A 23,713-nucleotide genomic window follows, 5' to 3' on the forward strand; every position below is an offset into this window, starting at 1 on the left:
GTATGTCCATCCTTCGCCTTTATTACAATGGTCATTCTTTTCAGGAGGTTAGCTTTTAGTTTTCCATAGAAATCTGCAAGGATTTCTTTCTATACCACCAAAGTTCAGTTTTAGAATTTGGTTTAGCATTTTCTGCTTCTCATCCCAAGTAATTCCAAACACATTCAGTAATGTTATGGTCTGGACTCTAGGCTGGACAGTCCAGTTGTTCTGAGAACAGCAGCAGCTACTTTGTTTGACTTTCCAGTGTTCTTTTTTTTTTTCGGTTACAGCTTCTTGACAGCCATACATCCTTTTAGACTCAGTGCTGAGTTATCTTCTCACACTGGAAGGATGAACTTAAACACATTGTGGATTTTTCTTCAGATCTTAAGCAAGAGAGGAGCTTGATTTTTTTTTTTTTTTTTTTTTTTTTTTTTTTTTTTCCCCCTTTCTCAAAGACGGAAACTTTAAGTACTGTTTGTCTGATGCTGACTGTTTGGGTTGTCTATCAAGTTGAGTCAGATGATTTGAGGAAGGAAAGCTAAAACAATACAGGGCAGGAGGTCCCCAGGTGCAGGATTACAGAACACTCATGAATATTGCTCGTCGTCCAATATACAGTTTACAATTTCCAACAATTAAAGAGCTTCTTTTCCAAGCTCTTCTTGGCTACAGCATGTTTCAACAGAAGCTCATTTCTTTCCTTTCAAGACAACATGATTACCTTGTAAACCAAAGACATGTGTTAAGCATTAAAAGTCATAAACAGTTTGCAGATGCACCTTACTACTGTTTGTGTTCACGATGAGATTCACTGTATTCATTCTTTCTCTCCCTCCAGTCTAGTTAACAAGATCAAGCCTGGCATTATCAAGAGAGTTAACAGGCTTTCCACACCTATTGCTGGCCTTGTAAGTTCCTGTTTTTTTTATTGTGTTTTAAATATGGAATGCATTATATGTCTCTCCAGGCACACCCTGTTTCATCCAGTGAGGTATAGCCAAATAGTTTTGAACCACCTGCAGTAACTAACTGGACAAAAATGTGGAAATATTATGTACCTCCCTTGGTGTAAACAGCAGAATTCTCTAATTTGATAATTGAATTCTGGCCTCCCCAGACATGAATCAGTAGCCATAAGCAAAAAACCTCCTTGATATATTTCAGAAAAGGGAGGTTACACAGTTTGCCTGCCTCTTAGAAAGAGACATAGCTGGTGTGCAGAATTGCAAGGTGGTGCAGAGAAACAATGAGGAGCAACATAGTTACCTGTCACTGTTGCTGTCACTTCAGTTAAACACTTTACACTCACATTTTACATTAATGTAATCCAGCCTCTTGAGTCAAGCCCTGCATGTACTGAGTTTCTTGGCCTTAACTGCAGCAAAGCATGCAAGCTCATTTAGTGCCCATTACCCTTTAAAACAGCGGGATATTTACCAAGGTAAATCTGGATAAGCATCTGCATGTCCAACAAGCATTACAGTGGTATTTCCGTGTGATGGTTCCAAACTTGAAATTTACTGAGTATAAACTTTCAGCAGAGAATTGAAATGGCAGTGTCCTTGCAAAGGCATGCTAAAGAAAACATTTCAAAACATTACCAGTTTGGTAGAGATTTTTGCTGTAGTAAAGGTGCTGTTGAATGGCTCTGTGTTGAGTGCTGTACTAAAACAGAGACATGCAACAAGTACACAGTGACATCTATACAGCTTTATTTATGAACAGTAAAGTCTGTTTTTTTCCTGAAACCATATGAGCACCATTATTGTCATGTCTGTTTACCACTGTTGTACACTATTTCATTAAAATATGAAGGCTTTAAATCTGGTAAAACCAAGGCTCATTAGGGCAGGAGTGGAATTCTGTGGTTTAGTGGACTATTTACTGACTTTGGCTTGGAGCTCCTTCATTCTATCCTCTGTTTAGTTTCAGTTTGTCAATGGATCAGTTTTCCATAGCAGAGTGCTCCATGTTCCATCAAACCTCAGAGCTGTGGTTTTCCTCTCTGTCCCACTGGATAGCTGATCCTCTTTTTAACAATCTGGAGAGGAAACCTACACTTGTGTGGTGTACTGCTTGGCCACATTAGAAAATTTGGTCTATGCATTGAGGTTATGCTGAGGGATGACTCCTGGGGCTCGAAGCTCTGTAAACAAGCTATGATTGAGCGGGGTGGCTATATCTGAACTGAATTTTATTAGACTTTTTCTATAGACCAACAAATGTCTTTATTTCAAAATAAAACAAAATTGACAGACACAGATTAATAGATAGATAAGCTGTACACTGTATACCATATAGAGAATTGTTCTGATTCAGCATAATTTAATTGTTGACATTTAAACAACATTGTAGAGAAATTTACTGGCTCAGTTTCTTTACAGTGGTGGTTACCAGGGATCATGATGTCAGCAATGCTTATGTAATACTACTGGTGGTAAAATAGGGATAAATCTGTTTTCAGTTTTAAAAATGTGTTTTCTTTGGCTACTGTTTTGCTTTTCACCCTGTATTGACCATTATATTATACATATAATATCACTGTTGTCGGATCAAAACCTTGTATCTCCAAAATGTTAACTTTACAGGAGAAGGAAAAAACTTACTTTACTTTTAATGTAAGTCAAGGGAACCAGAGTTTTGTCTAAGTAATTTTGGACTGTTTCTTTTGGTCCATTCATCCTGAAATTTACACACAATTTAAATGACCACACGTATTTTCAAATTAGGTTAAAAACTGAAAATTATAAAAAAAAAAAAAAAGGAGATACTAGGTTTTGTTCCAACAACAGCAGTATGGTGGGGCTTTTAGACTTTGAGATGTTTAGTTCTTGTTGCCACAACTATGAACAGTTCGGGCTTGGTAAATTTCTCTAGAATGCCGAATTACACATCAAACAACTCTGAATGACTTTGGTTACGTCTTTATGATTTTATTATGCAGATATTTTGAAAAATCACACAAAATCAATCCCACCTGGCTACTCTGTCATTCAGTCTTAAGCAGGCTAAAGTTATGTATGTTTGGCTTAACCGGATGGCCACTGAATAATTACTTTCAAGTGGTTGACATTCCTTGGGGGAGTCTTGATAGTTTTGTGGGGGATTATAATTATTGGATGGGCTCAGCATTTTTGACAGGATTATGTGCACCGGCTACAAAGTCAGCGTGAGATACTTTCAGTATCATTATCTCTGCATGATTTGGGGCTGAGTATTAATTCTGAACATGGCAAAACCAGTCTTGGCTTCAGATGTTAGAACTGCTGAATTTATTAAAAAGGATCACTCTGTGTGTTAAACGAGGCATTCATCTATGCAAATTTTTTAACAGATGCCTCATCTGTACTAATTAAATCATTCCATTTCTACTTGCTCGTCCAGTTTAGGAGTGGCATGGTGGAGTGTGCCAGAAAAATTCCTAGTAAGAAACTTAAGCATAATCTTTGTAAGCAATGACTAAAGTGTGTAACTGTGCTTATTAGAAAACAGAGGAATGCATAAAACATGCATGGTCCAGGTAATACGTTAGTATTATTGCCCAGGACGTAACAATTTGTACACTCGTGTCTTTAGACAGCATGCAGTCAGTTACATGCTCTGCAAGCAGGTGACAAAAAGTGTTAAGGCATGAACTTCCTTAGATATTTTACTTTGTTTAAAGCTATCAACACTAATTAGAATAAAGTATCTGAGGAATGGAGCATAATGGTTTACTGTAAACATTGTTGATACTAGGTCTGTATGTCCTGCTCGCAAAATACAACTCTTTCCCTTAAACCTTAATGAAAGACTGTGACCCTTGCCCACTGTGGCAGGGCAGGACTTTGACAGAGCATAACAGACGGTAGATTTACTTGACTTTATAAGCAAGTAGAGTCTGATTTGAGAAGTTAACTCTGCATTGCCGTCTGCTAATAAGCATGTTGATGCATAAATATAGACCAAAGCACCCCATGATTATTTCAGACCATGTTAAAACCATACACACAGGCAGGGAAGAGTTGGTTTGCACAGGTTTAATGTGATATGCAGATGGTCAAAATAAACTAAAAAGAGATTTAACATGCTTTCTGTGTAAAATTGTGCATGTATCTTAATGCGCTAAAAAATGTATTAAGTGTGTTTAAGTGTACCTAATGTGTGCATGCTACTGAAATGGAAATTTCTTTAATGTATGGAATCCCTCCACTCCTTTAGAACAATTGCTTGAGGGGGGGAAATAGTTTGAAGTTTCAGTCATCTGTCCTCTGTGTCATAGCAACCACGTCTCCAAAATAATCCACCCCCTGCTGTTGCCGCAGGTATGCTACAGCAAGTGACAGTTTCTGGGTGTGAGAAGGGAGAGTACAGTTGAGTTTGTGTGTGTATGAGAGGGGGCAGGGCGGGTGACGGAGGCTGTGTGATTGCTTTGCATGTCTGGGGGAGGGGACTTGCTGCTTATGCTTAGCTCTGCCCCAGCAAACTTGTTTTGTCACCGGTAGAGGGACAGATCAGTCACAGAAGGCCCTGCCTTCTTGGTATAGTGTCACTTTATTTGCCACCTGAAGCACTTCCTCTCCACCCCCTCTGAGCTCAAAGGAGGTCTGAACTTTGGTTGCAATGATTTGTGAACTGTGTGCCCAAAGAAGTCTTGTATGATTACAGTCTGACTCTAAAGCTGGGTACATATTCTCTGTCGACAGGACAACGTCAACATCTTCCTGAAGGCTTGTGCCAGGCTAGGCCTTAAAGAAGCTCAACTCTTCCATCCAGGAGACCTGCAGGACCTATCCACACGTGTAACTGTCAAGTAGGTTTTGATTTCCTTGAAATATTGTTCTGTTCAGTGTATGTAATGAGTTTGACCCTCTGCCCAGGTGAAAACCACTGGCACTGTGTAGAAGAGTACTTGTTTATGGTTCAGGGTATGTTGTTTTTGACAGATGGTCCGAGCTGCCCACATGCCTGTGTAAAATGATCCAGTGTTACTGACCCTTGGTTTAAATTTAACTGAACCCATTATCAAATCTATGACCCCACAGCGTGAGTCCTTGTGTGGAACAGATCAGTTTTGAAAGCTGAGTAGGAGGTGTTGCAGTGTTTGTCATTTGAGCTTTTTAAATCCATCCCTAGTTGTGTAATAAGCCTCGTTTTGTTTGAAAAGGAAAATGATCATTTAATGTAACAGAAATGAGCTTTCTTACACTGGCCATGAAGCTCTAATAAAACTGCAGCAGTTAGAATCCCATTCAAATGTAACTCTGCGTTGTTACTGACTAGAATTTAGAGAGATGACACGATGAATTTAAAGACTCAAATATCTGATCGTTCTGCATGTGCGCATTACCTCACGCTACTCCAGCTTCAGTGTTTTTGATTTGCTCCTCACCCGAGACTAGGGTGAAACGGACGCGGCATGTTGAACAACCTGTTCAGTTTTTTCACAGGTGTGTCTTTGGGAGGCTGCGGTTTTGAGCTTCGTCAGTCCCGCTCTGACATGTTCACTGTAACAGCAAATCAAAAGCAGCACAAGCACTATCAGCAGTTTGAAGAATGTGCCAGATTATCTTTTGTTCACATTTTTAAAATTAGTCTGTCTTTCGTGATATGATGTGTTCTGGACAAAGTTGTGTAAAGCCCTGGCACGCAATTCCCGGTATCAGTCTTAGCAGTATTACATGTCTGAAATATTCCTGTATCATCAGCAGGTTGCATTGCTACTGTATTATGAATTTGCAGCTATAGAAATATATCAAAATGGTCAGTGTAAATATATTTAATTGTATCATGATAAATAGCATTACAGTACAACACTATGCCTTTCTGAGCATATTGTGAAAATGTAAAATACTCAAACACTGGATAGCTGAATGTTTATTACAAAGAGAGCATAATTAGATCTGTCAACTTAAATTTGATTCAGCACAGTGCCCTTTGAAGCCTTGCAAGGAAAAACCTAAAGCATAGTTTAGCTTTTTAGTGTAAACGTTGTAAGTTGTTCAAAATAAAATTGAAAACAAAACAAACAAAAAACACAGTAGTTTTTGACATAATATGAAAAACATTGTGTGCAAATCTCATGATGAAAGGACCAAAACAACCCAATGTTACTTGATAAAAAGTATGTGTGTGTTTATATATACATTTATAGGCTTTTTTGTATCGTAGAGGTAAGAATAACAGCATTTTGCTATTTGGGTCAACAGGCTCACTTATTTGTTCACTGTGTCTTCATTTCTTTAACATAAGTGAGAGTGCAGTCACAACTGTGAGCTGAGGTTTAACACAGCCAGCTTTGCTGCATGACTGTAACCATGCCACACCCTCCTTGCCCTAGCAACCTTACTGATCAGCCAGAGTTTGATCCCTGTGGTGTGTGTGTGCGCGCATGCGTGGGTGGTCTGTCCACTGTCAGGCATTCGTCAGTGCACACAGTTTATTCTAAATATAGAATGGAAAGGTCAGTTTTTTGATAGTGGATTGGTTGGGATTGAGACTTCATTACTGGCAGGTTTTTTATAGCTAGTCTTTTTTTCTTCCATATGCTTCTGGTGTAACTCTACATGACTTCCAAGAGCATGCTTATGTTTTCACCTAGTTGACAACTTCTTTATTGTGCTTTGGGCTGAATATTTTAGAAACTGGAAGTTTGGAAAATATCATGTATGTGATTATCAGGGATGCTTTTAAGTGTGCTGCTGCTGTTTGGATGATATAACTTTAAACAACCACATAAATATTTTGTATTATGTTGAAAATTTACACGTGTAATGTATTCAGAAACTGTTTGAATAAGTGCTCTTTCATGTGCATGGCAATATGCTTTGCACTTTTGACTTTAGCTAGAGCACACAAAAGTAATTTCTGTAATACCTCAGCTCACTCCAGTTCTCAGTCAGCCAGTGAAATGAGAGTTTTACAGGCCTTTTTGGTGCTTCACATTTAGTGCCTGCTGTCACACAGACGGCAACATGAGGAGCTGTTAAGTGGCCTGAGATAAGCAATGACTCCTTCATTATTACTCATCAGACCATGAAAAGCAAGTGTCTCAGGGAGACCAATAGCTCCTAAGCTTCAGCTTATTGGGTTGTCCTCAACAAAGCCCTACAGCTGTTCAGCTTGATATTTGTTTTATATGAGTTCTATAAAAAGGGTGACCCTATACTGGGTGTGAACTCAAGCAAACTTGTTAGAGGTAAATAAGAAAAGAGCTGAAAATGTGCGTATGTGCTGTTAGTGAACTGATTCATGTAGGATACAGGATAAAATGCTTTAAAGACAGACTAATGGACAAAATATACATGTATTAGTTCTGATTATTAGTTTTCTTTAGTATATTAGTACTTTTTGTTTGACCTGTTTGGCTGAATAAACTGAGTATCTTTTGAAAGTATTCACCCTCAGTACCTTATGGATGCTGTTGCTGTGGTTGTTGTTGTTGTTGTTGTGTTTGAGCAGTGATAGTTGATAATCATGACCAAAAGGAATCTCTTATGTTCAGGATGCATTGGTAATGGTGTCCTCTCGCATGATAAATCCAGTTTTGGATTTGAGAAATTGACATTACCTGGACTATGGACTGTACATATCTTGATGGAATGTCTGATCACACTCATACAAAATCATAGTTCAGACATAATTGTTGGTTGTCATAGCAATGGTGTATAAGTAAGCCATCCTGTGTGAACTTTGCACTTGGCTCAGTGCTGTAGTATTGCAGTCATTGACCACTGTGCATATTGTCTTGTTACCTGACGTTGCGTAATATTGATAAAGAATGTTCTCGTGCTTCATTCTAATAAAAATATCTTCCGCAATAAGTCAGACAGTTAAATATTTCATCCAGTGAGTCAGGATGAAACTCTACTTTTTCCGCATACTTTTCCATTTATTATTTCTTCATGTTCATGGCTCTGCAGTTTGTTTTAAAAGCTTTGTCAAAATCAGTAATAAAAGTAATTATACATGAGAGCCAAGTAGATATAGGCTTTCTTTATATAAGTAATATGTTGTCTCATATATACCATTTGAAATTTACCATTATTCTTACTGCATCATTTTATGTAACTCTACAATCCAAAGTGTGCCCTGTTACCCAGAGTTATGAAGGATCAATGGATTTCAGGATTACACCAGGAAGTAGCAGCTCCATTGTACTGATCTACAGCCATAACCTCTTGTAATTCAGGATTGTTCTATAGAGAAACCTCAGTCAGCATGTACTTTAGAACAACCCATTCTCTGTTGTGTCTTCTTGAGTAAAGTTGATTTCATGAAGCTTCATCATGTGCAGTACCTGTGTGATGAAGTGGCAGTTTCAATCAGTTGTTGCCTATTATAAAAAAATGTTTTTTTAATTACTTTAAAAATGAGGAATTTAAGTCATTTAAGACTAGCTGTTATCAGTTAATCTCAAAGTTAGATATTTAAAAGAAAGTTCTACTTTAGTTTTCATTTTTTTTCTGAAAGTTGGAAAAGTACAAAAGTTAAGGTTTACATCACTGCTTCACACCTACAATTAGTTTTCAGCAATGGTTTAACAGAACACACTCGCATTACAGTTAGCCACATGTTCACCACTTAAAGCTTTTACTTCACTCAAAGTTAGTGTTTGTCTAAGGTCCACGGTTTGTCTGCGCTAGGCTTGAATTTGCATTAATTTCATTTTTAAATGATTTTTAATGAGTTCTGTTACTTCAGAGGCGTTTAAATGATTGAAAATGCATGCTAGATCTAAAAAAAGAACAGTTACCACCGTGAAAGCTCTGTTTGCTCTTTGGGTGTGTGGTGCTGGATGACAGTCACTATCACAAGTACTGATGTAATTATCTGCTACACAATTGTGAAAGGCACGATTATGGTGAACAGCATATCAGTAAGCTCTACTGTGCGAATGGGCCGTACCATAAACAGAGACACAAGGGTGGTGTTTGTGCTTCTGAACTGAAGTCAGTCTCCCTTTACTTGGGCTGAAGAAGCTGAGAGGAATTACTCTTTGGGATATATCAGTCACTTCAGAGCTGATTTTCCCTTTAAAACCTGTCTTTCGTATCAGGCCAAGCTGTGAGGTGAGTTTGGTTCACATTTAGTTAAAAATGATTTATACTGGGGACAAATGCCTTGATCAGCATTTGTTTGTGCTAATCAAGGAACATTCTTTAGCAGCTGAATGTTATTGAGCTGAGCTGGGAGGTTTGAATTGCTCAGGTATGCATGTTCATACACACCCTCCTGTGTTCAGAGTTCATGAATAAATGACTACATAGAGATTTATTCTAGATGGAGGTGTGGACGTTTCACACACAGTCCTTCCCATCTATTGACAGGATGTCATTGATGCGTTGTCAGAAAGGGCTTGGTAAGGTTTGGCTGGTCTTTATATAGAGGACTGACATATAGATACTGAGAATGGGTGTTACACTTGAAATACAGACAACACAGAAAGTATTGTGTAAGAGGAAGCATTAGTACGGAATGTATTTTCTATTCTGCCCAAGTGGATGGTCTGTTTTACCTGTAGAGTGTACTCTTCGAAATAAAGGCACTGAATGGGTTCTTTGAAGCGACCCTATAGAAGAACCACTTTCTTCTAAACAAAGTAAAATGAATCATGCCATTTTATAATTTTTAATAATATTAGCAAGCTTTCACCACTGGTTTCATGTATGTAAATGGTTTAGACCACTGTATTCACCAGTGCAGCTTCTGAATATATCGATCATACTTAGAATAAAATTTTGTTACAATAAATTTCATTATAAGTTAAGTATGTTTTTTTTTTTTCTTCTCTTTTATAGTTATCATTTCCGACAGTGGTGATATGATCATGTTTGTTCCCATAGTGTGCATACGTGACTTTTCCAAGTTTATTGTTATAAACTTATAGTCATAAGATTATAATATCATAAAATTACCTATTAATGTTTTTGTGTGGGGTTTGAGTCAGTTAATTTCATCCTAATGTACATATAAATCAATAAAAAAACAGTTATCAGTTATCAGTGTATATAATAGTAGCCCTGCTATTATGTGTATAAATAATAAAATAGCTGATGTATTTCTTTAAAAAAAAAACATTTGGAACAGCCACTCCATTTGCATTCACATTTGCCTTTGTTCTGACCAAACATCTGAAGTCGATGTAGAAACAACTATAGGTTTAGACTGTACAACTAAAGCAAGCTCTGTTTCAGGCACTTAAGAAATCTGCTATTAAGAAAGCGTCTAAGGATGGTTGTATTTTGCAAAAAAACTCGGTGTTTTTTAGTTTGTTTAACTTATGAAATCAGTTTACAAAACCTGGCAAACACTACTTCTGACTTTCCCTAGGTTTTCTTCACAAGAGAAGAGAATCTTTTTCATGGTTTTGGTTGGCAGGACACATGAAAGTATTGCAGCTTAATAGTTAATACATAGGTACTAGTGCAAGTGAATACGAATAATCTCCATACCAGCTTTGGCTGTCAAATCCAGAGGGTTTTTTTTTTTTTTAGAGTGGAAGGATATTTGTCTGTCTGTACTTGTGCCTTACTTGTACATTGTAATAGACATGGCTTTGACCATATATTATAGAATACGCATACCTGTGTGTCTAGCCATGGTTGAAACTCACTGGTTCATAAGAGTACCAACGATACCAGTTTTATCAGATCACATCTGAAATGAAAACATGAAGTGGAAGATTGTTATTGTCAAGGGTGGTGGTTTCAGTGTGAGCTGTATGGTTTTGTTATGGGAGTTGACCTAAATCATTCTGTGATTCTGCTGTGGAAAAATCTGTACTGTATTGGATTGGGATTTTAAAATGAATACTTAAAAAAAAGTTACTGTGTGAAACAGCAGAACATTGGGCCTAATTCCCCAATAGTTTTTAACAAGAGATTTCTTCTTAAAACCCACTTACACTTTTTTTGTGAAGATTCTAACTTCTATCAATGTTTTGCACAGAAGTGCAAACAATTCTGTAGTCTAAAAACATGTCATTAATCTGACATACACTTTATCTTAGTACCTTTCTCAAGAAAAAAAAAACAACTTGATATTGATATTGGTGAATCAGGCCCATAGATATTTATTGTCTTTTCATATCTCTCTTTCACATGAGCAAACAGCTGACCGTGTGAGGCCGCAGACTAGCCCCTAGGATCTGTGAGCAGAATGCTCTCCTTTATCCTGCGCTCACTGCCCTGAGGAATCCTTTGGCTTTTGCAGAACTCTTAAATTAGCATTAGGTAATCAGTGTTGATGTAGTTTGTTCCTGAAATTCCCACTCCAGTGCCACCATAAATGTGGACTTTGTTCTGACCTGAGAGGATTTTTTTCCCTTTCACCACTTTTATTGCAGCAATAAAGCTATATGATCTGGTTGGGTGAACACCCTTGTTGAATTCACATCAGTGCACCTGTTGTACTGGTTCACTTGTGAAAAGACACATGCTACTGAATGCCATCATTATTCTCCGTTCTCTGACTGATGTTAATGCTGGACGTCTGTTGTCAGGTGTCGTGACAAAATTTGACTGTTACAGTTTGTGGTTGAACTGAAAACTAATCTTGGGCTGGGGTTGGGTTATGAACTGTTGGTATAATTGTTTACTTTTTTTTTTTTTTTTTTACTTTTCAGATGTCATCGTATATTGTGAATGAGTGCCTGGGCTGCAATAATAAGATAATTAGTGGTATCAGCTCTAGCTGACTTTGAATATCAGCTGCTCATGAGGATCTTGCAAATAGTTTTGTTTAGTTTATTTTCCATGGTATGAAAAGGCAACTCTGTGTGTAAATCTCTAATTTGGATGGAATCAGAACCTTGTAAGTAGACATCTTAAGGAGTAGACAATGAGATCAGATTCATATTGGCCTCAGCAGATAATGCTTTAAAGAAATATTGAGATCAGACAGATGTTCAGATTTGACTGATGTTTCAGTTGAATATTTGGAGTATTTTTCGTATTCCAGAAAGTATACCCCTAGACATCTTGGGCGATGTCTGGACATTACTCCAAAGGGTACAGACAGGCACAGTCACACCTTTTTTCCCCCCAGTGGCTTTACATCCCCCTTATATTGAGGCCTGGTTGAAAAGTGTTTACATTTTTTCATTTTAAATCAGTTACAGTGAAAGTGTTTCAGGTGTAGCGTTACTGATGTCTCTGTGATGCAGTTGTCAGGACATGAAGTTCACACACTTCCAGCAGGTGCTCCCAGCTACATCACTATCATGACACCAAAGGGCCTGGGGCTGCAGGCATATGCTATGTCTATAGGAATTTATGCTATGGAGTTATGTTAGTTATTTAGGCCCTTACATCGATTCTTCTGTTATGTTTGAAAAATCACCTTAAAAGTGGCATACTTGTTGATCTGTTCAGATGGCAGATATTCTGCTGGGTGTCTGGCTGGTTATTTGAGGTCCATTGGAGGCTGAGAGTGTGATTACACTGGAGAGGCTACAGTGTCAGGGTCTCAATGGTTATGTTTGAGATTTGGTCTTTTTACCTTCAAGACAATTAAGTAATGCTTAATTTTTGGCTTGCTGCATATAAACGTCATAACATATTCATAAGCATTGAATAATGTGTATATATAGAACAATGCTTGAAAATCATTGCATTGACATAATTTCTCTTAAACTAAACAGATGGTCATTTATCACTGTTAATGTCTCCACTTAATATAACTTACAGGTCAGAGGGCTGGTTAACAGCAGCACATATCAGATCTGTGGAATGCGTTTTTGATACTTTTGAACCTATGCGATAAATTTCACTATTTGACTCCCCATGAATCCTGTATTTGAGCAGGTTCTCTTATGGAGGCCTGTGAGACTGCAGATATAAAAAACAAAAACAGTTGTGTGTGTCTTCACTCACACATGTTTCCTTAACAGAAATTGTAATTGTAGTAATTGTAATCTTAACTAGGCCCCTGCCTTAATGTAAGTTCCATTAATTAGGAATTATGTTCAATAATGGTTTAATAAATGTAGTTTAAGGGACCTTAAGAGACATTCTTCTTTCACTTTTGTTTTCATACTATTCACTGTAGGCATCATTGGTATGGCTGTAATTTCTCAGCCTATTTAAAATAGGAGAGCAAAAGGTAATGAATCAATACAGTTTCAGTTTCTAGCTCTTGACTTTAAATACTTTTGTATTCATTATTGCAAGTCAAGTGGTGGTTGTTGTTGTTGTTGTTGTTGTTGTTGTTGTTGTTGATGTTGTTGTTTTTGCTGTCAGTGTTGGTTTGTGGATGTGCCCTTGTGAGAGTGACTGTGCTCTCTGCTGTCCTGCACTGAGTGTATACCTTTTGTGATGTGTTGTGAGGGGAATCTGGCACCAGTGATTGTGCTCTCACTTTCTAGCTCGTTCACTGGGGATCACTGGGTCCCAAAACATGCCCACTATTGTCTTATTGTCCTTTTCCCAGTTTGAGAGTGATTAACCACACACACACCTCTTCTCTCCTGCAGGCATCAGGAGGCCAGCAGAAGGATCAAAAATGTAAGTGCTAATGATGCTTCATTTCTGTTAATTTTATATGTTTATGATTTGAGCGTTTGGCTTATGCAATGAGATGCAGTGGCAGATGCCATTGTAACATATTCTTAGATTGTGTGGTTTCACATACAATGCGCAACTATTATAAAGTGCTATGGAGATATTTAGTGTTGTTGTTGAATATATATATATATATATATATATATATATATATATATATATATATATATATATATATATATATATATATATATATATATATATATATATATAGTGTCAAAATAAAGCTCTTAATAATTACAAGTAGTGTTTTTGTGGTTTCCTTGTTGGCTAATTGTGTATATTGGGGTCGTATATGATGAAAGGGTGCATCACCTGCAGTGATCTGGATAAAACTAGAAATTAAGATTGCCAGTGATGTCCAGCCACCTGTATGTAGAGTAAATCTAAGATAGATGGCATTTATATCCAGCTTCCTCTAACCGCTGACCACTACACTCACACATACACATTTTCTAAGCCGCTTCTCCCTCAGGGTACTATGCTAACAGTAATATGTAACTAGGACTGGGCAATGTGACAATATTAATCATTATTGTGTTAAATTATGTCTGAATATGCTTTGTTGAGCAACTAAATGTTTGATTAAAGTGAGCATAATTAGTCCTGTTTCATTGGATTTGGTGCACTGCAATATGTGAAATGCTGAACACAAATCACTATTTTGTCTTTTGATAATTGATCACATGTCAAAAAATAAATAAATAAACATGGCAACACTTCATATATCCTAAAAACGTCCTGAAGTGTTGTGATAATACATTTTTGCCCAGCTGTATATGTGACTTTCATTATGTACCCTAGGTTCTGATTACGATATACTGGCTGGGCAGAAAGGCACAAGTTGATCCTTTGTATAATGGACCTTACCTAAACCTGAAGGCTTTTGAGGGATTGCTAGACACAAGACTATATAAGGTAAAATATGACATACATATTTTTTTGTCTCATGATGAATTATGGCACTTTCAGCCTTATAAACTATAAACTAGCTGTTGCTTTAAATTCTTTTTTATGCTCAAAAGCCACTGCATTTCTATCCTCTGTGGTATTTCAAACAAATGCTTCTAAGAATGGAACCAAGTGGTTACACAGCAGGGCTGAAGGCGAATCTTAAAGCACACAGTAAGTCGTAACATGGTGGTCAGAGTGAATAGCAGGTCTTTTTTTTTTTTTCTTTCTTTATGCCATGTCTGTCACAATGAGCACAGTACAGCCATAACAAAACATGGCTGAAGACTTTTGTATACGTGTTCCACTTCATTGATATGACTCAGAAGGGAAAGAAACAGACTTTTTTTATAAGACATCAGTGTCTTTAGACTGACTGAGACTATATTCTATGAGGCAAGTAGAACTGGAGAAAGACTGCTCTTTAACCATTTATCCTGAAGGGCTGAGTCAAGTTTTTGTGATTGTGTGTGTGCGCGCGTGTTCAAGTCTTTCCCCTCATGCTCGACAGGCACTAGAAGATTGCACGTCTCCACGGGACAGTGTGAGAGAGTGTGAGTTTGGAGACAGCTGGTACTTGGAGCGAAAGGCAATTTTTCCACTGCAAGCCGGACACAGACGAGAAGACTCTCTGGGCAGTTTAGACTCGCTCAGCTCCAGGACTACCAGTACATCCTCAGATACCACACTCAAAGGCAGCAGTGAGGGTAAGACACTGAGCCATAAGCTACAGCTTTTTTATTTCTACAGCTCATGCTTTCTTTAGGATATTGTTTCCCTTTGATGCTTCCAATATGTAAAGGTGTTCTGTGGTGAGCGTGCCAGGGGACGTTACATATTTGCTTTCCTAATATTTGTGGTTGATAACAGCAACGTTTAAAATACACACTCAACACTAATTTTACTAAATATCTATGCTTTATGAATGAAAAAGACAAAGTGCACTTATCTAAAGCTTTTGATGTCAGAAAGGCTAAAGAAACTTTACAGAGGATTACGAGCATGTTTCTTTATTCAGTTAAAATGTGATCTATTTAGCAACTTACTTTCAGTTTTGAAAATGCTTGGCACCCTCTAGTGGTATGTTTTGGCTGTTGTTTGTCTCTTAAACACACTGAAGGCCACAACACTGTAGTTGTCCTTTTTTTCCACATTCCTGTACTGTGAGTTGAGTGTGATATTCAAGACACTCACTATGTTGATAAACATTAAAAATGCCCTTCTTTTAGATTCTGTTTTTCTCCTTGCTCATGTCACTGAGCTCATGAAAAAGCAGGGCTGTAATTAGGGCGATCTATGAACTTGCTAGGTGTTCACCTCAGTGAGACATTCTTCCATACTGCACAGCAGCTTGTAAATGAGCCTCCCACCATTCCCACTATTATGCTATTTCTTGTTTACCACAAATAAGAGAGAGTGAGACGGAGAGTTCTTACCCTTGTCTTTCTCTGTTCTGTTCCAGGTTGTGGCAGTGACCCTGAAGCAGAGGTGGGCTTCAGAATGTCAGTAGACAAGGGCTCAGTCAGCTATCGCCGTTCGCTCACTGTTACTCCTAAGACCACCACTCAGTTCAACCAGTTCCTGCCCTCCAAAGACAAGCAGTCGGGTTATGTACCAGCACCCCTGCGCAAGAGACGCGCCGAGCGCCATGATGACAGCAGGCGCAGCTGGGCCAGTCCCATGTTTACAGAAGAGGATGGAACCTTTTCTAGGTAATGCCAGTCTTTCTAGAGCTCATGTTGGTCTGGGCTTTATGCATTTTTCTTAACCATGAATAGGGATACATGAATTTACAAGACCTGTGTCCATATTTATCAAACATCCAAGAGCAAGAATGTTGATCTGAGCTCTGTTTATGCCTTTTGTACGGCACTGAATTAGACAACATATGGACTGATGGACTTTATCCAAGATCAGTGGTCTTACTCTGAAGTGCTTGCTGAATATGGACCCTGAGGTCTAACAGTGAGCTAGCTTTCAAGCCTTTCTTGAAGGAGTAATACTGAAAGTTGTTCATGAACGCACAGGTCATTGAAAGATGGCATGCTGGTCATTCAAAGGTGACAATGCAGTTGGTCGTGATGAATGTCAGAATTTTGGTGCCGTCTCACCCCTGTGTTGGTATTGTGTGCGTGTGACTCCTCCTGGCCACAGTGTTGACAGAACAGGTACAGGTCCCTCCACTGCGAGTGAAGCAAACACCCAGAGTTCTGTACCAACCACTCGCGTTGCTTGGGCATACGAGTACGAGAGCAGCGATTCAGATGCTGATCGCCCCGACCCCGACCTGGTCCTGGATGACTTGGCTAGCCGTAGATTTCACAGCCCTTCTCCGGTCACACCCACCAACTTTGCCTTACCCATGACCTCAGTGGAGTCCCCGGCTATGTCCCGAGCTTCATGGCCACAAGTCACTGTCACTAACGTCCCCCAACAGACGCTGACCTATCTCAGGTCAGACAATGCCCCGCGGCCAGCACGCTTCCGTTTACCATTGATGTCTAATAACATGGCTCTAACATCTGCTTCCTCTCTGTTTTGAGTTTGAATGTGGTTTCTTTTTTTTTGGTCCTGATTTTTGTCATGTTTGTTTTGGGTATCCACAAACAAGTTGCATCCTTTCCTGCAGGAGTTTGGTTTGGTTTGGTTTTCTGTTTGATTTTTGCACTTATGTTGGTTGACGACTTGTGGTAAGAAATGTCTGTGCAGTGACTCTTCCGCTTGGCTGTCTCTTGAGCAGCAGTGAGTCTGGGTCTCCTCAGAAGGCTGCTAGGAGGCCTGTGTCTGCAGACGTGTACATGCATGAGGACTCCGAGGATGAGGATGATGAGGATGATGAGATTGGTTATGCTGACCCCATTCAAGATGATCTTTATGCACGTAAAGTGGGCCTGATGGCCCAGCCCTCTGCTACTATGCCCTATGATAAATTTCTGCCCAAATATTGGACACCTGAGGAGGATGTACATGTGCAGAAGATCAAACTAGGATCTCAGCGTCGGCCTTGGTACAGAAAGATCCAGGGCTTCAGGTGTGTCTAGTGTTGCAGGGGTGACTGCTAACCACGTTTCAAATACAAATTTAAGTTCATATGAACACTGCTGTTCAAAAGTTTGGATCATTTTGGATCAAAATAATTTGTGTAATTACTAACACACACACACACACACACACACACACACACACACACACACACACACACATATATATATATATATATATATATATATATATATATATATATATATATATAATTAATTTATTCATTCATTTTTTTATTCTGTCAAAGCTTGGTGTCGTTTAAAATATTACTGTTAATAGTGTTTTTAGACCTTTTATTCAATATTTCACATTTTTGTGGAACAAGTAGTTATTTGCTTTAAGAATTATATATTTATATTGATTTATTTTCATTATTTTCCTCAAACTTTTGAACACCACTTTGCAAATACAAAACATTCTGGACACTGATTTTTTTAAAATAACTTTCTCAATATTATACAGCTTTCTTCATTATTATAAATCATTATTATAAAGTGTGTTCATACTTATGGACACATTTAAAAATGGCTTTTACAGCTTCATATTACTTTATTGAAACCTTTGAAGTTCCTAAGAAGTCCTAATACCAAATCTTTTACACACTCCAAGCTTTTTAATGGTAGTGTACTCAACAGTTATGCATCTGTACTATTTACATTATTTCACAGTCAGTATTTTATGGGTTCTTGGGTTTTCCTCTTTTATTTCACTCTATGCATGTAATTTAATCTGTTTACACTTCTTTTCTGCTTTCTCCTGGCTCATGGGTTCTTGTTTTTGTCTTTCCCTATTGTCTTTTTCTTCCTTCTTTCTGTCCCTTCACTCCCTGACCTCCTTGTGTCCAGCCGGAAGAAGTCTGGCTCATCCCCGGACGACTCCGACTCTGATGTGAATCCCTGGCTGTGTGCGCGCTCTCCCTTTCGCTCACACTCTGAACCCCCTCCCTCTTACCCCCACACACCTGAAGCCTCGGCTCAGCCCTGCCTCCCCACATCCCCCAGGTCCTTATCACAGTCCCATATACAGTAGGACTGGCCTTACTATGGCTTCTGCTCACACAAATGAATGCAGTATACTGTGCTGTTTACTAACCTACATTATGAACACTGATCATCATTGCTCTTTGCGGACAATTGTCATTAAAAACTGCATGTAAGTAAAAATGTATCCATCTGTAGTAATATGTCATACAGAATGGATTTTCACATACACCTGTCAGCAATTTACAATACTTAAGAGTCCATGTCAGTTTTTTATATAGGAATTTGATTTACTATATAAACATTTTAAAATTTACCATTCATTTCGCAGTCCATATGGTCCATCTCTGGAAATTGAGCTTCAAAACAGCCCCTTTCTGAATAAATTTTTTGTGAGGCATTCCCCAGGAGAGGGATGGAGATTAAATTATGGCTGTTTTTTGTACATAAACACATATAAAACATAATATATGGACCTTGTGGGCAAAAATAAAATGCAAGGAAAATATAGCTGATGGGCCCTCTAAAGTATTTTTGCACAACTGCTTCAGATTTCAAAGTGAATTAATCTCAACTATCCCTGTAGCAGCTCTTTCCTGAAGCATCACATTTATGTGTGCCTTATTGTGCATTTATTAGGTGCTATTATACTCCATCTCCTTTTCACTTGGTTTCACCTCACTTGCATTTTATCCCTGTCAGCTTGCATGCTCTGAAACCTGCTCTTTCTTCCCTTCCGCTTCACCATAGCCCTCCCATGCAGCTACTCACAGCTGCTCAGCAAAGCACTGGACCCCCCAGATTAGAGCTCCCTGATTTCTGGCCCAGGCCAGACCCCACCTCAGGCCCAAGTCTCTTTAAGTGCGAGCGACATCCCCTCCGGGGACGCGAGAACTCCAAGGACCCCTATAATGTGTCTGAGGACATCCTACCTGATTTGGAAAACGATGACATGTTCACTCGCCGTACCTGTGCTTTCCACTCCAGCACCGAGCTGGCCTGGCTGAAATACGGAGACTTCCTCACCTCACATCGCCGGTCAGAGCCGTACATCCGAGTAGTCGTCCAGCCCCGTAGCGGCCAACCAACATACCCAGACATCGAGAGAGATGATGTGCTGTACCGAAGAGTCCTGTTTCAGTCTGCACAGCGTCCCCCTTCAGGGGCGCCTGATAACTACCATCCTGTGCCCCTTCCAGAGCCATGGACACTGCCTCCAAAGCTTCAGGCCAAGCTTCTGTGTGCCCCATGCCCTCCACCACCGGAGCAGCCAAAGCCAGTGGACATACGGAGCGAGGAGGATCACCTGAAAGCAGATGATATGCTAGTCAGAAAGCTGAGGATGGTGCACATCCAAGGCATGCGAAGTCAGAGTACTCCCAGCGTACCTTCATCCTGCAGCGAGGAGGACCTGCAAAAATGGCGGGCCATCAGAGAGGCCAGCCGTCTGAGATATAAGAAGAGGCTGATGGTGGAGAGGTTAGGCTTCTGAGTGTGCAGGCATGTCCCCAGTCCCTGTCTGTTTTCAGCCACTGCTACATGTGTAGCCTAGTAAGGTTTGTTCAAATATGCCATTGATTGCTATAACAGCCTTTATGAATTTGCTGAGTAGAAAGTTCTTCTCTATATTCAGACTTTCAGAATAAATTACTGTTACAATTGCTCAGTAATGTGATATGACAGGGATAACGAATAGGTCAGGAAACGGTATTCATTTATATGTATTGCTAATATGGTTAAGATATTTTCATATACAAATATGTATTAAGAATGCATGAACTTAAGTTTGCCACCATAACACCAAAAAAGTGTTTTCTTATTTTATTATTCTTGAGTTGCCATGCAGTTTTTTCTTTTTGCTGAAGGATTGAGAGTGCCTGTATTTTGTTTGTTTGTCTAATAAATAAAGAACCTTGCTGAACGCTTTTGTGATGAATGCATCTGTGCAAAATGAGACAAAGTTCTGCTTACAGTTTAGTCAAGCAGCTTGATGTTGCTTTAAATCATGAGCTTTACACAGACATGTTGAGGTGGGAGTGTAATGACCAAAGCTGTGGAGGAATGTGAAAACCTGAGTAATATCTATAAATAACACAGCCAGACACAGCCGCCCTTTACGAGGCTGCCTGCAAGCCTCCCTAGCTAGAAATTCCCCATAGCCACCAGAGCCGGTGAAAGCTGGAAGTTACCCATTTGTGTCTATGGAAACGCACTTCCAAAACACATTTGCCCTGTGATTGCCAAGTAAAACAGTTCAACTAGTGGGGTGGCTGCACACCTTTAACAAATTACAAGGAGTTATCACCTTGACATGTGGGGAACTCCTGTTTCCAGTGACGTTAGTGTACTTCTTGCTTTTCCAAAAATGAGTTACTGCTTAAAATCTATGTTCGCACACTTTTGCAGCCGCACTCCATGAGGTAGTAATGTGATTTGTGTTGCTGAACATATGTTCTCTCTGAAAGCAAAGTCAACACTAGGCATGAATCTGACAATGTTCTGGTTGCCTGGCAACAAACTGAGTTTTACTGACCAAGATTGATGTGCGCTCTAAATATGAATCTAAATCTGCTTTTGAGTGCCTTTGGGTGAATTTCTGTGCTTCACTGATGGCCAGACATGTTTGCTGAGTATAATTAAAAGTTTGACCTAGCTTGTGTGTGGTTTTCTTTGGTTCCCCAGACTGTTGCAAAAGGGCTCGGATAGTGATGGGTGAGTAGACATCTGAAGCCAGGAATGTGGCACGTTTTGCTCAGCTGTGTTGTCATGGCCTGCTGCCTTTATGTTGTCCTGCTTTGCACCGACACTAAACGCTGACACTCACATTGCTTTGGTCCCCATGGGCTGCAAGCCAGTTCTTTTCATTGCCACACAAAGTGGAATTACCAGATGCGTACAGTGCTAGCTAATAAAACCAAACATTCAGTTTGCACTGTATTGAGGAGTTGTGCCTCGGTGATTTGGGAAACATCTATAGCTGGTAGACCCTGAAATTTCAGTTATTCAGAGCTAGGGCATTATTGCAGGTCTATTCTTCAGGCTGAGGTGGATGTGCATAATGTCATTGTACCTTTTGAGCACTATTGCACTAACTTGTATTCAGCAAGCAACAGCTGTTTTACTAACACTAAAGCATAATTGACATCATGAGTAAATGCATGTAAAAGGCTTTAAAATGGCTGTTTTTGTTTATTGCATTTTCACATACAGGTCTGAATATAATTGATGCTGTGATTTGTGTTTTCATACAGTATGATACTGGATAAAATGCATTTCTTTCCATCATGAAATGTCATTGGTGGATAATCCAATGTTGACTTTGTATACGTGTGTTGGCAGGAGCAAGTCAATGAGTGATATTGCTGTTGAGCAGGCTGTAACAAAGCAGATCCAATATGAGCAGCTGCAGAAGATCCGTGATCAGATGAGGGACAGTGAGGACAAATGGCAGGATGTGAGTATGAGCCCTGGGTGCGCTGCTGCAGGGGCTTTACTTTAATTATGCTGCTTTCTTCTGCAAACACTGTCATTCCCTTCTTTTGTACTTTCTTGATCCTAACAGTTTTTTTAGTTAAGCACGGCTGCACTTTAGATAATTTAGATAATTACCTTATGTTATGCTTCACTGCAGACGCCCATCAAAACTGGTATTATTTAATTGCTAAAACTGCAGGCTTATTATTCAGATGTTAATTTTAAGAATTCTTATCCAGCAACTACAGTAAAGTATTTGGTAAGTTACATACTTATCATGTTGTTGTCCATGTCCGAATTTTCACATTTCCTTTGGTATGCTTTACATCCATTTACAGCACTGTAAAAAAAAGTTAGAGACCCTCCTTCATTTATTTACTTTCCAAAGTGCCCATTAACTACAACTTATTTATTTTATGTAGATAATTTACGATATTTTTGATGAGATAAGATCCACATGAACAAGGAATGGGAAATGGGAAAGTCAAAGGAGAATAAATGAAAATAACATATATATATATATATATATATATACATACACTTATTTGGAAAAATAAGTTTTCAAAACTGTGGGAAAAAAATGTAAGAGTTTTTAGAAAATGTGACTCCCAACATAACTGTCACATTTACATAAACAGCGCATAAAGCTTTTATCTTCGAGTTAGAGGAGAAAATCAAGCTCCATTCTTGTTTCAGATCTGAAACAACCTGTCTGAGTAGTCTGTAGCAGTCAAGAAACCATAACTGAGGGGAAAAAAATAGACAATGAAAAAGAAAATGTACAAATCAAACATAGAAGCTGCCAGTATTCTCAGAACAATGGACAGACCACCCTAGAATCCAGATGTCAACATCACTGAATACAGTGGGATTACTTGAATTGTAAGAAGCAGAAAATGAAAACAACTGTTGAGACTGAAATTTGAAAGTGTGGACGAATATCCCTGCAGATTTCTTGTGGACTTTCATAATTTGTATTTTGTAGTTTAGAGTTAATGTTCACAGGGGTAGGAGTGTTTCTGATGCATTAAATGAAAGGCAGTCTTTTCTTGTTGGTAGTACTGAAGGAGGGCTGTTAATGATACAGGATCACCCAAAGGTCCTTATAGGTCCTTACTTTAAGGAACTGTAAACTATATAATAGTTGCTTATAATTGTGAACATCAGACCCTATAATGAAGAGTTTATTCTCTTCCTTCTTGGCTATGATGCTGTATTGTAAGGGCAAATAAGTTGTAGAGGACTTTTTCCTCAACGCAGCAATTAGGTCACATACGGGCTCCAAATTCACGTGGGACACAAGACAAGTAGAGCCAAGCCCACAAATAGGACACCTTTAAATCTAGTCCACACCCCCACCCTTTCTCTCTCTTTCCCCAAACCCCCCCTCCCCCCATCCTGTCCTCTCTGTTTCTCTCTCTCCCTTCTGCCTACTCTGGATATGTCTATGAATGAGCACCTGAGTGCAGGTTATGGAGAGTGAGTGTTGCTGCCTTGTCTCCTTCAGGATCTCACCAAATGGAAGAACAGGCGCAAGAGTGTTAACTCTGATATAATGAAGAAGAAAGAAGAGAGGGAGCAGATAGAGAGCCTCACTTCAAGCAGCAGTACCAGGAAATCCAAAACCTTTAAAGAGATGGCAGAGGAGAGGTAAGGTGCACCTGAGAGGCACATATAGATGAATGCATATACAAATCTTAACACTAAAAACTATGTGTCAGTAATAACAATCATGTGTTT

At 39.0% G+C, this 23,713-nt stretch overlaps 1 protein-coding gene across 1 annotated transcript in view; it reads left to right on the plus strand.

Annotated features, from left to right (window-relative positions):
• lmo7a (LIM domain 7a) overlaps positions 1-23,713 on the plus strand; it is a 45,396-nt gene that overhangs the window by 7,165 nt on the left and 14,518 nt on the right. The window contains exons 4-16 of the mRNA XM_037539138.1: positions 824-893; positions 4,671-4,777; positions 13,439-13,469; positions 14,331-14,444; positions 14,989-15,184; positions 15,940-16,189; positions 16,632-16,931; positions 17,218-17,508; positions 18,365-18,520; positions 19,250-19,978; positions 21,182-21,211; positions 21,839-21,953; positions 23,481-23,623. Of these exons, the coding sequence (XP_037395035.1) occupies positions 824-893; positions 4,671-4,777; positions 13,439-13,469; positions 14,331-14,444; positions 14,989-15,184; positions 15,940-16,189; positions 16,632-16,931; positions 17,218-17,508; positions 18,365-18,520; positions 19,250-19,978; positions 21,182-21,211; positions 21,839-21,953; positions 23,481-23,623 (2,532 nt within the window). The remainder of the gene's footprint in view (positions 1-823; positions 894-4,670; positions 4,778-13,438; positions 13,470-14,330; positions 14,445-14,988; positions 15,185-15,939; positions 16,190-16,631; positions 16,932-17,217; positions 17,509-18,364; positions 18,521-19,249; positions 19,979-21,181; positions 21,212-21,838; positions 21,954-23,480; positions 23,624-23,713) is intronic.

Source organism: Pygocentrus nattereri, chromosome 6 (assembly GCF_015220715.1).
Source record: "Pygocentrus nattereri isolate fPygNat1 chromosome 6, fPygNat1.pri, whole genome shotgun sequence".
In the NCBI taxonomy this organism is placed as follows: Eukaryota; Metazoa; Chordata; class Actinopteri; order Characiformes; family Serrasalmidae; genus Pygocentrus; species Pygocentrus nattereri.